The 15,814-nt window shown below is 34.5% G+C and overlaps 1 protein-coding gene across 1 annotated transcript; it reads left to right on the forward strand.

Moving 5' to 3' along the window:
* Positions 1-387: 387 nt before the first annotated feature.
* LOC143255926 (synaptotagmin-2-like) lies at positions 388-15,794 on the forward strand. The gene is made up of 3 exons (XM_076512359.1): positions 388-1,475; positions 13,381-13,501; positions 14,645-15,794. Exons 1-3 carry the CDS (start codon positions 642-644, stop codon positions 14,953-14,955), a joined length of 1,266 nt encoding a protein of 421 aa, XP_076368474.1. The 5' UTR covers positions 388-641; the 3' UTR covers positions 14,956-15,794.
* Positions 15,795-15,814: the final 20 nt, after the last annotated feature.

The following is a 15,814-nucleotide window of genomic DNA, read 5'->3' on the forward strand; positions in this document are numbered from 1 at the left end:
CGATACAGAGCATTTCAGGCACAGAGTGACTTTTTTTCAAAACACAATTTATTTACTCTAACCGAAAGCCAAAAGTCTGTAAATATTAGTTATTTTACCAGTTATGCTTTTTAGCTTTTCTCTTGTGTGTGTATGAAAATTAAAAATATTTTGGAAATCATTTTCACTTTCTGATTTCACATTTCTAACGTCACGGATGATGGTCTGGAAATATATGTGCAGTACCTACACTTCCGCTGACCAGTTTTTGAAGTTGCATATTGTATTTAAACAATTGCTCATTCGTTATAAGTTATTGTATTGAAACAGCTGTATATTCAGTATAAGTCCCTAGCACAAGGTTTGATAGCTCGTTACGACAAGACATGATATAAAGCATTGTCAGCAAGCACACCTGTTATCTATTTCCTAAATATATGATTCACGTCCCCAGAACAGACAGTGTTGCATGCATATCAGTAAAAGTTGACACGATTACATCTAAAGTAGAAATTTGATTCAGCAGCCATACTGAAGAGTTTTTCTGTTTTTGATCCAATACTTCTTTCCCAGAACGTAATAAAATCATCTCTTTCAAGAAGTGGACAGTTTTCAAAACAGTAAGTTATGTACCATCAACAGTAACTAGTTATTTCTGTAAAATGAGTGACCACAATGACGTGAGCCAATTGTCATCTGAAACACAACCATTTACGGTATTATTGTCGGTTACCATTACAGGTGGTGTACTCACAATTGTACTTTTGTTTTTATTTTGTCGATTTATTGTCAAGCGACGCAGGAAAGCCCAGCAGCTCACTGAGTTGACCCCTCCTGTGGTCAAGCAGAGACCGATTAGTGTTATCAGAACAGATCAGCCGATACAGTTTGTTGTTCCTACCATTTCCACCTACAGTGAGACAGCGGAAGAGTCTTTCTCAGATAACGAGTCATGTAATAACCGTTGGTCTACATTCGACGGAGAGGAATATCCGCGGTGGAAATTTGTAACTGACAAATTTCGTATTGATCCGACAGAGCTGGAACACGAACTGTACGGAGTCAGCGTTGGAGATCGAACGACAGGCTGTGAGAGTGGACAAGTGAATTTTTCTCTCCACTACAACATTCTCCGTCAACATCTGTGTGTGAGATTAATAGGCGTGACAGGCCTAATCTCGAGATTTTCCAAATGTGCAGCAAACCCGTTTGCAAAAATAACGCTCTTACCGGAGAAGCACCCTAAATTTGTAACCAAGGTTCATAAAAAAACATCGAATCCAATTTTCGATGAAACATTTGTTTTTAAAATCAAACCAGAAAATTTGGACGGCAAAACTTTGAGGATCGCGGTTTGGGATTATGATCGGTTTTCCCGAAAATTCCTGATAGGCCAAGTTCTTTATCCTTTAATGAGGTGTGGAATTGATTCCACGATCACAGAAGACGTGACACCAAGTGACATCTGGTGTGAATTACAGCTCAAAGAAGATGCGGTAAGCAACTTCTTATTCAACAAATGTGCACTTAAATGTTTGGCGCACAAAAACAAGTTTATTTGTTGTCAAGCACAGAGATACACAACGGGCTATATGTGTTCTGCTAACAGCAGCATCGATACTCGATATTTAGACACAACGGGCTATCTGTGTTCTGCCAACAGCGGTATCGATACTCGATATTTAAACACAATAGGCTATCTGTGTTCTTATTTGTTTGTTTGTTTTTGAATTTCGCACAAAGCTACTCGAGGGCTATCTATGCCAGCCGTCCCTAATTTAGCAGTGTAAGACTAGAGGGAAGGCAGCTAGTCATCATCACCCACCGCCAACTCTTGGGCTACTCTTTTACCAACAAATAGTGGGATTGATCGTCACATTATAACGCCCCCACGGCTGAAAGGGCGAGCATGTTTGGCGCGACGGGGATGCGAACCCGCGACCCTCAGATTACGAGTCGCACGCCTTAACGCGCTTGGCCATCTGTGTTCTGCCAACAGCTATCGATACTCCATATTTAGACACAACGGGCTATCTGTGTTTTGCTAATAGCGGTATCGATACTCGATATTTAGCTTTATAAAGTCTCATCGTTATCGCTGAGGATGTAGATGGGGACGTAAGGAGAAGAAATGTTTGTATGAATTTTAACTTAATAGTAACATTTACGTTTTATGAAAAATATAGTGTTAAAATCAGACTTTATAGGTTAATATATTTTGTTATTTAACAAGTGTTATATCTAATGAAAGCATATTCAATAAGAAAACATGGAAAATTTTAAATAAAAATGGCTTGTAAGATATGCAAATAAGGATAATGATTTTATTAGCTAATATAGACTTAACACATTTTTGATAAATATTTAACAAATGTAGTAGAAATTTGAGTTTTTTTCCTTTTTTTCTTGTCTCCAGATAGGTCAGAGGAAAGTCTGTTGACTTACAGAGTTCAGTTTCCTTTGGTAGACATAGCATCTAGTCCAGTGTGGTTTTGCTCTGAAAGAGTGGCCCGGCATGGCCAGGTGGGTTAAGGCGTGGGACTCGTAATCCGAAGGTCGCGGGTTCGCATCTCCGTCGCGCCAAACATGCTCGCCCTGTTAGCTGTGGGGGCGTTATAATGTGACGGTCAATCCAACTATTCGTTGGTAAAAGAGTAGCCCAAGAGTTGGTGGTGGATAGTGATGACTAGCTGCTTTCCCTCTAGTCTTACACTGCTAAATTAGGAACGGCTAGCGCAGATAGCTCTCGAGTAGCTTTGCGCGAAATTCAGAACAAACAAATAAACAAACAATGTTCTGAAAGAAACAAAATGAACACTTTTTTGTTGCCCTACTCTGTTTTTATGAAACTAATCAGTGTCCCATGAGACTTCGTAAAGCTTAGAAAGTGGTGTTATAAACGTATAGTAAAACGAGCTTGTTATTTCAATGATAGAGAAAACGTAATATGATTTAGAATTACATTTAAACAGAAAGTGATAACTACAATGATACTCATTAATAAGAGTGGCAATGTACAATATCCCCTTGAAATATATTATGTAACGTGAATGGAAAGGAAGAAGAGCTGGATCTGTTTTTTAATACAGACACCAGCCACACTTCCGTATTTCTAAACACTAAATTATATTTATTTCACTGAACAGAGGCGACTGTTAAAACAATCTATCTAAACTTGACTTTCTTTATATCTATATGTCGCAAAAATGGCACAGTAATCGTAACTATCGTTTAAACAGTAATCAGGTAATAACGAAATTATATTTCCTGAAAAAACAACAGCAGCAACATAGAAGAACATGTTTATATTCCTATAATATGAAACTTTACTTTATTCCATGACAACAATACAGTTTGAAATAAACAAACACAACAACAAGAAACCTTTCTGACCACACGACAGTTAGGTGATGGTACTTCTTAACTGTTTTTTTTTTTTTTATTTCAACCAACATTTCACTATTTTGATTTCATTAGGGTTAGGAATATAAGAACTTACGCTGTAGTACTACGATGGATTCACGATTTTGTGATTTAATTTAAAATAATATTTCAGCACTTGATTCAGTATACATTCTTGGGGTGCAACCCCCCAACATATTCTTGGGTATTGGATTCTCCGATCCCCGAATTTTTTTCTCTTTCAGAAGACTGTCTACATAGAACTACCCATCAAAGAAAATCCATATATTGCAGAACCACGCTTCAAGATGGCTCTCGGGTTTATTCGAATTTCTTTTCTCTAAGGTGCACGGCATGGCCAGGTTGTTAGGGCGCTCGACTCGTAATTTGAGAATCGCAGGTTAAAATCCCTGTCACACCAAACATACTCGTCCTTTAAACCGTGAGGGCGTTATAATTTATGGTCAATCCTACTATTCGGTGGTAAAAGATTAGCCCAGGTGTTCGCGGTGTGATGACTAGCTGCCTTCACTACAGTCTTAATACTGCTAAGTTAGGGACGGCTGGCGCATATGGCCCTCTCTCTCTCTCTCACTCTCTCTAGGTGTTTGAGTATATATATATGTATACCCAGGAGGGTCAGGTACACTAGATCTCCTCCTCCTTCCATTACTTAGTTGGAGTGGACTGATTAATGCATTTGGAGTAAATACAAAATGGCTGAAGTAATAGCATAACTTTAAATCTGGTCCTTTTCAGGGCAATGCCCATTTATATTGTTCTTTCATTTTTTTATTTTTAAATAAGTCAAGAACGTAGGCGGCCTGTTTTATTTTAACACTATTTTATTATTATTATTTTAAATTTGATTTTATCTTAAAGATCTGATGTACAAGTTTAACGGGAGAGGTGTTTAGATATCTCTTCATCATATATGCAATATTTGTCTAATTCGCACAACAATTCATTTTTTCGCCAATTTTTATCAAAATATTTTATTGTACAATGTAGAAGTCTATCTGGTATTCTTTGTGTATTTGAGTAATTGTGCATGAACTTTGAGGAAGTGGTTTTAGGTACTCTGTATGCTGATGTAATTAGTGTATTCTGTAATGTTTGGAGTTTTTTAATTGTTTTTCACTTACATTAGTCCATGCAGGAGCTGCATAGTCTATTACTGGTCTAATGTATGTCTTGTATATTTTAATTTTGTTTTCTAGTGTTGTTCTATAGTTTTTACCAGTTAGACTCCTAGCATAGTTTATTCTTCGCCAAATTTTAGTTTTTATGTTATTTACATGTTTTATCCAGGTAAGTTTAGAATCATATGTTAACCCTAAAAATTTTGCAGATGTTGCAGTCTGCAGAAGCTCTCCGTTCATGTAGATCTGAGGTTGAACTTTTTGATATTTCGTTGATTTTGAAAATATTACTAATTGTGTCTTCGCTGTGTTTATTTTAATTCTATATTTTTGGCAGTATTCACATAATCTGTTTAGTTGTGGTTGTAAATTAGTGGCTGCTATTTCTGGTGTAGGGGCACTTTTCCAAATTGTTACATCATCAGCGAACTGTGACGCGTGTCCATGGTTTGGGTCTTTGAGTGGCATATTATTTACATACATGATGAAGAGAATAGGACTAACGACCCCTCCTTGAGGGACGCCAGCTTCTGGAGTGAAGAACTCCGAGAAAGTTCCCTCTACGTTTATTCTACATTTTCTATTTTACAAAAAGTTAGATAACCAGCGAATAATTCCTCGCGGTAGTCCCATTTCATACATACGGAACCGAAGACCATTGTGCCATACAGTGTCGAATGTTTTCTCGATTACGAGGAAGCAGGCGACAGTGCATTCTTTTTTATTAAAGCTGTTTATTATTGTTTCAGTTAATCTAATTAAATGATCTGTTGTTTATCTATATTTTCTAAATCCGTTTTGTTCTTCTGGTAATTTTGAATTAATCTTCAAAAATGTGGAGAGTCTACTGCTTATTATTCTTTCAAGAATTTTGCCTACACAGCTGGTCAGGTTGATCGGTCGATAACTGTTTGGTTTATTGGCTGGTTTTCTTTCTTTGTGGAACATTAAAATATTAGCTTGCTTCCAAGAAACTGGAATGTATCCAGAGTATAGATATAAATTAAATATGGCTAACAGGTGGTCAAATAATTTTGGAGTGCTTTTTTGAGAAGAATTGTTTGTATTCCATCATTCCACGGTGCTTTGTTTTTTGAATTTTTGATTGCTTGTTCAAGTTCATTTAGTTTGATTTTTTTGGTGAGTAGTTGGGTATTGTAGTCATATGTATTGTTTGTGTTGCTGTTTATAATGTTGACTAGAAAGTGTGGTTTACATAATTCTATGTTATTTGTTACGTGGTTGTTTATTTTATTGTAGTAACAGTTGTTCATGTCCGAGTCATTGTGTGTTTTAAATGTGTTTTGTAATTGATGTTTGAAGGCTTCTGCTTTTTCCTTGTTGGTTTGTGCTAAGGTGTTGTTATATTCCAGTGTTGGGTATTTTCTTGCCGTTGGTTCATTTGTGAATCTTTTTAAGTGTAGCCAGAACTTACTGGGGTCGGTTTGTTCGTTTAGTTGGGAGCAGAAGTTGTCTCATTTTTTTGTTTTAGCTGTTTAATTTCTGCTCTAACTTTATTTCTAATGTTGTTAATTTGTGTTTTTATTTCTTGTTCTCTTGTTGCCATGAGCTGTCTCTTTAATTGTCTTTGTTGTTTTATCATTGTTAATAGTTGTTTGATTGGTTTCCATGCAGTGTTTGTGGTTGTATATTGTTGTTTTGGTACCGTATCCGTAGCTGCTTTTAGAAGGCACTCCATAATTATTTGACTGTAACAATCAATTTCTGATTCGTTATTCGCTGTATGCTTAATTTTGCCTGGTAGTATGTTGTCTAATACTTTTTGAAATTCTTGCCAATTTGCTTTTTTTGTGATCAAATTTGTCTTGCCTACAGAATTTATCTTTATGGGGGGTGAGATCGAAGACACACCATATTGGGAGATGGTCGCTGTCAACATCTTTAGTTCCTCTTGTCGCTTTGCGCGAAATTCGAAACAATTTCTGCAAGGCAACTACCCGTTTTGAATTTCGGGTAATTTTGAATTTGCTTCTAAATAAATAGATAGTCCGTTACTTATTATTCTTTCTAAAATTTTTCCGATGCAGCTGGTCAGAGTAATCGGGTGGTAATTGTTTGGTTTATTTGCTACAGAGCACCTAATCAGATTAATTGAAACAATTAAAGACAGCTTTAACAAAAACGAATGCACTGTAGCTTGCTTTCTCGACATTGAGAAATCATTCGACACCGTCAGGCAAAACGGATTACGCCACCGGTTAACGGAAATGGATTTACCCAAGGGAATTAATCGCTGGCTATCTAACTTACTGGACAATAGGAAGTGTGAAGTAGATGTCAATGGGGCCCACTAAGGTCTTTTTCACCTAAAGCAGGAGTCCCACAGGAAGGAATAGTTAGCCCTATATTATTTATCATGTATATGAGTAACATGCCACTGTTGGACCTAAACTTTGGTTTTTGCATCACAATTTACTGACGATGTAGCAGTCTGGAAAAGTGACCCCACTCCTTCAATTGCAGCAACAAACCTCCAATTCTGAATAATATAGAAGAATACTGCCAGAAATATAGAATAAAAATTAATATTCCGAAAAACCAGGTAATACTATTTACCAGATTAAATAAACTGAAAAAAATCTACCAAAGTTATACACGGACGGATCACTTTTACAGACTGCTACTTTTGCTAAATTTTTAGTATTATGATACAAAATTAATGTGGATACAGCTTACTAACAATATCCTGACTATAATATGGAAAAGAGCAAATTATGCAAGAAGTCTTTCAGGTAAAAATCAAGGCACATCACCTGATAATATAAAAAAATCTACAAAACATAAATCAGACCTATAATAGAATACGCATGCCCACCCTGGATAAATATATCACAAAACGGTTACACAAACTACAAAAAATACAAAATCAATCTTAACTTCAGGTCATAAAGTACCACGTAGAACTTCATCCACATTCATGCACAAGTATGCAAACATAGATACAATATCTGTAAGACTCTTGCATAATGCACTAAATTATTTCAATAAAAATTTGAATAAAAATGATTTATTGTGTGATCTACGTACATGGTAAACATAGTCCTAAGTACCTATCTGCTATGAATATATATTTAAGAAATATATAAATCAAGCTAGCCACCATGCACTAGACGTTTAGAACTACTATAATGTTCACAGCTTTTTTTTTCTCTCTCTTTTGTTTCTTTTTTTCTTCGTTAAATATATAAATAGATTTAAAAAATAAGAATAATGTAAAATATACAAAATAAGAACATAAAAAACAAACAACATAGATAAAATAAAAGGGCAACTCAAGACAATATACGAGGTCTGTTCAAAAAATACGCGGACTGACGTCATAAAACAAAACGTACTTTATTTAGAAGTTACAGGTCTGGAACCCCTTCAAAGTACTCTCCTCCCCAATGCACACATTTATTCCAACGGTGTTTCCACTTGTCGAAACAGTCCCGGTACGCTTCTTTTGTAATGTCCTCCAGCTCTTTCGTCACATTTGCCTTAATCTAGGGAATCGTCTCAAATCTTCTTCCTTTCAAGGGTCTTTTGAGTTTGGGGAACAAGAAAAAATCGTAAGGAGCAAGGTCAGGTGAGTAGGGGTGGGGACGAACAGTGATCGAGTGTTTGGCCAAAAACTCACGAGTTCTGAGGCACAAATTTCGCAGCAACGCGGTGCATCTTCAATTTTTCCGTCAAAATCTCGTAACAAGATCCAACTGATATCCCACACTCTTCAGCAAGCTCCCTGACAGTCAGACGTCGATTTGCCCGCACCAGGGTGTTGATTTTGTCGACGTGTGGGTCGTCAGTTGACGTGGAAGGACGTCCAGGACGCTCATAATCTTCAATGGACTGTCGACCATCCTTAAAACGTTCATGCCACTTGAAACATGCCGTACGCTTCATAGCAACATCACCGTAAGCCGTGTTAAGCATAGCAAAAGTTTCAGTCGCAGATTTTCCAAGTTTAACACAAAATTTCACAGCAAGTCGTTGCTCCTTCAGGTCGTTCATTCTGAAATCCGCCAAACGAAAAAATCGCACTTCACTTAAAACCGCGTAGCTAATACACAAATGAAGATATCTGCAATCGGGAAATGGCGTCGTAATCAGCTGATTTGTGCAAACCTAGCGACACCAAGCGGATTTCCCTGGAACCAACTGGAGCCGCGCAATTCAAACAGTCCGCGTATTTTTTGAACAGCCCTCGTATGGATATCGCCCTGATAATGGCCGGAGTACTGTGGGTTACTCTGGCCCTAAAGCACTACAACTACAACATAGTAGTAGCTGACATGAAAGTTAGGGATGGAGGAATAGGTCTTTTGCACCTGACCCTCCTGGGTTTCTAAAATCCATCATATCCAAATACCCACAAAGAAGAAGCGAAGGCATTTCTCTCGGTGAAATGAAAATCAATACATTCAAGAACATATTCTTTTCTTTTTACCATGTAGTACACTCAATAACCATGCAAATCACGAGTGGAGCGAAGAAAGGTCGGTTGACTTCAAAGTAGCTCTGATTTACCCAAAACGTAAATACCTCGCACGTCTTCACAATGAAGACTGTAGATTCTGTCTACTTATTTTTCCAAATTTATAGTACATTATGGTGGTGGTATTTAAAAATGTTTGCAATAAAACTAGGAAACAAAAACAACTTTGACTCTAATCATATAATGATAAAACACATTATGTTTCAGTTAACGTTTCACCATTGCTTTGACTTATATCGAATAAACATCAGTCATATGGAGTCTTTTTTACAGTTTTTAATTACTTATATAGATATTAAGTCATCAACACAAACAAATCACAAGGTTATGTGAAATCTATAAGTTTGGACACTTTATAGTGAACTGCTATTTCATCGCTCTATATTTTTACTTGATCCATTAATAGAAGAATAAAGTTCTTTTAAAAAAATATATTTATTAGTTTCTAACGTGTAAAAAAAAAAAGAAGTCAAATCATGCTTTATACAGTAAAAGTTTCAGTCATCTAGCATCTCAGCATCCGGAAAGCTCGTATAACTCAAAAGGTCAATCAATATCTTAGTGGCGCTGCTGCTTTTGTTTACGTTCTTTTACGCAGGCAAGCTTCAACTATTTGTAAATCGTCCTGTGATCAACGTTTAAAATATTGTACTTATAAATGTTTTTATACAGTTTAAGGTTTTTTACAACATTTATTATTGTTTAAAACTGTTATTATTAAATATTATGTAGAAACACTGTGCTTTTGAGCAATAACAAGGTGTCAAGAAATTTCCCTGTAACATATTGTAAGGAAAACGCTTTTGTATCTGGAATCTGCTAGATAGATGAAAATAATCTATCTAGCAGATTCCAGATACAAAAGCTTTTACTATATGTAGATAAATCAACCCCTGAACAAAAATTAAGTTCCCTTTTAGGTTCGTTACTCACATTCAGTTTTGTATATTTATAAAACAAACCTTGATTTATTTATAAACAAGTAATAACAAGAATTACTAAAATTAAGAATGATATAGTGATGGTAATGCCAAAAAGAACAGAAACAGTAACGACATCTTTCAAAGAAAAACTTTTATTTGCAACTTACTGTTGAATTACTGTCAGTCGCATGAATTCAGGTTTGACTAAAAGCATTTAAACCGAATAGTGATATACAGTCTTAAAATAGCTAATTCGCATTAGTTTGTAACATTGATTCAGGCTATAAGCATCATAGAGCAATAAATCGAATGTGACATCCATTAGTTTCTTGGGTCATCAATACATACTAAGAACTACCGTGTTTACTGATAGCCTGTTCCTAAAACCTCTCAAAATATTTTTCTGTCGTACTAATACCATTGTGAGAACTTCACTCGTTCTTTACTTAAAATGAGAGGAGAAAAAGGAAGATGAACACTTTGGCTCTTTAGTTGGTTCCCAGTTCTCCGCTTTACCAACACTTGTCAATGATATTGAAAATTCAAATGATATAACTCAACTTTAGCAGTTATTTTTAAACACCATAGAGTAATAGATTGAATGCGGCGGCCATTTTTTGTTTGTTTTTTACATCAATTTATTATTTTTTCCATGTGCAGAGATCTGGTTTGTAAGAACTTAGATCAAATTTTAAATGTAAGTGTTATTGAATCCTGTATAGTTGGAACAAGCACGTCTTTATGTATACTTGGAACGAGTACTGCTTTATGTATACTTGGAACAAGTACTTCTTTATGTATACTTGGAACGAGTACTGCTTTATGTACACTTGGAACAAGTACTTCTTTATGTATATTTAGAACGAGTACTGCTTTATGTATACTTGGAACAAGTACTGCTTTATGTATATTTAGAACGAGTACTGCTTTATGTATGCTTGGAACAAGTACTTCTTTATATATACTTGGAACAAGTACTTCTTTATGTATTCTTGAAACAAGTACTTCTTTATGTATTCTTGGAGCAAGTAATTCTTTATGTATACTTGGAACGAGTACTGCTTTATGTATATTTGGAACGAGTACTGCTTTATGTATATTTGGAACGAGTACTGCTTTATGTATACTTGGATTTTTATCTACACCTCGAAAAGTACTGGTTTATGTGCGCTCGGATTGTGTTTTGTTTTATTTATGATACATTGCAATATACTAGATTTCTTAGAACCGTCACAGATACATATATCCAAGTCTTTTCATTTCTGCAATATCTTTCACAACCTACATAAATGGTTCAAAAGCACTTATTTTAGTATTGCAAAAGTTATGTTAACCAGGTTTCTTGATAAAACAGTCTGTTTTCTTTGTGCTAAAATTCCAAATAAAATTACTAAAGTTTCATTGTTGAAAAAATGTACAAGAAACAGTATTAAACACTGTATATACTTAGATTTTATATTTGACCTAAAAATGGTAATCAGGAAAACTGTCTGTTTTCACTTAAAGGTCTTTTAATAAACACGAATAATTTGTATTTTATTTAGTATATACCCTAGTGTGTCAGATGTGAACATGTATTTATGTCTCTATTCGAAGCATCAGAAAGCTCATAGCCACAGTTGTAACATAGATATTAAATGCACTTGGATACATTGGAAAAGAATAAGTCACTAGAATACTGGTGAAAGCTAGTTGTTATAACTTACCTGTATTTCCATTTTTTTACAATTCTAATGGATTAATGAATACAAGGAAGGAAAAACTATATTACAAAAGAAACTTTTCTTTCAACGCGACGTTATCTATCTTTACATGTTAACGTATATTCTAAATCTATCATTACTCTTGTTGTAGAATCTTTAGTTAAATCTTTGTAAAAGTTTTAGTTTCATTTATGAACTAGTTCTAAAGAATAGCTATTAAATTGTAAAAATTATTATTATTAATATATTATGTTTATGTATTCATAAGTATATCTCTCCCACATACAAGTACAATATAATGTTTCAGAACCATTTTTACTTGTTTAATCAGTATAGCATAGAAGGCATGACTTGTTGTAATATATATTGTAAGTATAAATACCGATCACATATTTCTAAAGTTAAAAACGCAGCAAACACAAAAATAAATTACAAAAAATCGCTGTCTGGCGAATGGAAGTTAATACTGATAGACGGTGTATCCCCACCGCAATGTGGGTTCTATTCTCCTGTCACCTCCAAAACCTATGGTACATTTTATAACCTCACATTATAGTTTGTACCCTGGGATCTTTTCAATTAGTGGAGCGACTTTTTAAAATTTACTTTTGTTTCGACTTGGTTTTTAAGTTATAACAAACTAATATAATTAGTCAGATGTTTGTATTTGCTGTTTTAACGCAGTCATTCCTTGTGATTTTGTTTACTTAACGTAAAATGTATTAATTTTCACTAATATATATATAAGGAAAAATACCTGTTTCCTATGGCAGGAAACATTTAAGTAAATCTATTAATTTAATTCATTTCATAGACTTAAAAAAGGGTTAACTGGTTAATTGTGTTGTATTATTGTATGTTTTTTTCAGAGCGAAAGCTGTGAGCTGCTTATACCATCCACCGCGAAAAGCAATTGTTAAGCATTTCACTCATGCTAAACATCACTCAACAATAACATACAGTAAATCTACGTTTTATTATTTAAGTTATGTCACATTTTGAAATGTGAATGATTTCTAACTATTTACTGTAGAATATCCTGCTTGTAAAATAAAGTTTGGCTACAACACTATTCATACCTGATCTCCCGTCATTTCTAAAGTGAATGTTGAGTTGTGTCTGCGTGCGCAGCTTTTCAAACAGGAAACAGACGAACACTGGGAAAGACATCACAGTTGAAAATATATATAAGATATGAGTGTGTGTTTTAAACGCCCTATGAGTAATAAACAACATAACATTTAATGTGGTTTTAAAATTATTAATAAAATAACTTTAATAAAATTATCTCTTATTTTTTCTCACCAATCCCAAGACGGAAGTATTTGACGAAAGTTCTTGTGAAGCTGGAAGTTTATTCATAATACATCTATGAATGTTTTTGTTACTAGGCAAGGAGTAATTACTCGCATTTTAATATGAGATTTGTGTAAATTAACTTTTAAACGTAGGTTTTATGTTTCTCCTCGATATAGTTGTTTACGACGAAAAACAAAATAATATATCAATAACATTACAATGATTATATGAATCACAAGTGACTTTTGAGTTCAGGAAAAATAGTCTCTTCCAGTAAGTCTCGTAGATGTTGTATGATACAAAACTAACTTTACAACTCTTCACAGTAAGGCTTGTAAATATTATATGATACACACCTAACTAAACTACCTTTCCCAGTAAGGCTTGCAAATGTTATATAATACAAGCCTAACTAAGCTAAACTTGTCCAACAGGGAGTCCACGAGCATGGAGAACTTCTGATTTCTCTCTGCTACAACCCCGACAGTGCTATACTGACCATTGGAATTCTGAAGATCAGAAACATTCCTACAGGAGATAAGGACAAAGGGACAGGTAGGAGAGTATAACAATAGCTTTGCTATTTTTGTATTTCATCTGCAGAAAAACTATTTATCCAATTGGGTTTGAAGAATAAGAGGAAGTCACAAAAATGTGACTGTTGGATTACGCATTTTAAATATTCTTATAAAAAACAATAGTCGAGAACAATATTACCCACTTCCTGTGTGCAAACTGTATAAGTTATGATTACATAGGCATTAATAAGTTAACTACAAACCTATACTTTTGATATCAGGTGAATTTTCTAAATATACTATTTGAGAATTTAACGCAGGACAAGTTTCTATTTTCTATTTAGAAAATCATTAAATTAAAGCTGCTAAAGAAAATAATTGAAAAATTTGATACTTGACAACGTGTAGTTTATATAATACTTATAATGATATATTATCGTTTATTGCTTAAATGTATGGTATTTGAATTGTTCGAAATTCAGTTTTGGCTGCTTATAATATTATTGTTTGTTGCTTCTATGTATAGTGTTTGTGTTGTCCGAAATTCAGTTTTGGCTGCATATTATAATATATTGCCGTTTATTGCCTATTATGTATGATATTTGAGATGTCCGAAATTCCACAGTTTCGCGACGTTAAAAAAATCTCACCTCACCAGTCTGCTGACGTGTTTATATGAACAAATGAGTAGTAATATTATTCACATAACATTAAAACGTGTTTCTCATGGTGAGTAAAGGACGACACAATTGCGATAGACATGAACTGTAGTTCACCAATACGAGAGGTATCTCCTTATTCTTTCATTTTATTTTTTCAAGAGTGGAATTTCTCTAAATCTATCTAACTCGGTGACAGATGGCATACGCAAAAGCAGACTAGATCTCTTGTTTCACAATTAGGTGATGAGAAAATACAGTTACATTACTATTTATGACCAGTAGTTGAAAGTCAAAATGTTAACTGTAACATGTATTACAACAGAAGAGACATGTTAGAATAATGCCATATTTCGTAAACTTTCTACAGGTTTTATAAGTCAGTATAAGTTGATGTCCCTTTCGTTCACATAAATAATTAAAAGATATGTTTACCTTCAGTTATTTATCACATATGTGTTGTAGAATAAAATATCTTTATGTGCAGGAGTTTGATAATTACTTCGTGCCTTTTTTCACAGTTGTCTACGTTAAAATCTCTCTATACTTAAAGAAGAGACTTGTTCGAACAAAGAAGACGACATCAAAAAAGAAGATCTCAGAAGTAGAATTTTCAAATACCTTCAACATTCAACTTCCTCAGTCGGCGTTGAGTGATGTTGATCTGGTGGTGTCTTTATGTGATAAGGCTGCATTTGGAGGAAAACACTTGATAGGTCGAACTCAGGTGGGCGCCAACTGTCTAACAGAGCAAGGGATACAGCATTGGGAGGACATGCTGAGTAGTCCCAAAAGCACTTCGGCCCAGTGGCATACGTTACTTCGTTATTAACACTTTCTAACGATCAAGAAGAAGGCTTAACTCAACAAAATGGTGTTTAACACACAAGCTTATGACCGACTTTCCTTTAGTTCTAGCATCTATAATACCTATGCCTAGAAGTAGTAGTAGGCTTAACAGCAACAAAGTAACGTCTGACAAATAAGCTTATGACAGCCTTTCTTTTAGTTCTAGTATCAAAAATTCTTACGCCTGGGACTAGCTTCAAATAGTTCTTAAATGCTAAAGAAAATGTTTATCTTATTTTTATCTTTAACTTAAGCAATTTGATGTTTACTCTTAGTTTTCTAAGTGGTGATGTAAACAAGAAACAAGCTGTTTATAAAAACGTCCAAGAAAACATTTGCTTGTTTGTTTATTTTTTAATTTTGCGCAAAGCTAACGAAGCTTATTTGCGCTAATCGTTTCTAATTTAGCAGTGAAAGACTAGAGAGAAGGCAGCTAGTCATCACCATCTACCGCTAACTCTTGGACTACTATTTTACCAACGAATAATGGGATTTACTATCACATTATATAGTCCCTATGGCTGAATGTGCAAGCACGTTTAATGAGACGAAAATTCGAACCCGCGAATCTCAGATTGCGAGTAAAGCGCCATGTCGAGCGAAAAACTTTTCTTCTGTCTATTAAATATACTGGTTATAATTACGTCAGTTTATTAAAAATTAAATTCGATATTACTGTGTGAAAAATGTAGTGTATGATACAGAAAAGGTATACTACTTTGAGAGAACAGAAACTAAAAGAGTTTCTTAATTTGTTAAAGCTATATATTTTTCCAAATATTAATTGAATTTATCTAAGTAGCAGCGTGAGTTTCCTTTATGTCATTAAAACCTTATTTTTA

Source organism: Tachypleus tridentatus, chromosome 7 (genome assembly GCF_004210375.1).
Source record: "Tachypleus tridentatus isolate NWPU-2018 chromosome 7, ASM421037v1, whole genome shotgun sequence".
Lineage (NCBI taxonomy): Eukaryota > Metazoa > Arthropoda > Merostomata > Xiphosura > Limulidae > Tachypleus > Tachypleus tridentatus.

What these genes read in the sequence shown, in the direction of transcription:
- LOC143255926 (XM_076512359.1), top strand. Translation starts at nt 642, where the DNA reads ATGAGTGACCACAATGACGTGAGCCAATTGTCATCTGAAACACAACCA. An exon ending in TACAGCTCAAAGAAGATGCG is followed by an intron (nt 1,476 to 13,380) that starts GTAAGCAACTTC and finishes CTTGTCCAACAG; the next exon opens with GGAGTCCACGAGCATGGAGA. An exon ending in AGATAAGGACAAAGGGACAG is followed by an intron (nt 13,502 to 14,644) that starts GTAGGAGAGTAT and finishes CTTTTTTCACAG; the next exon opens with TTGTCTACGTTAAAATCTCT.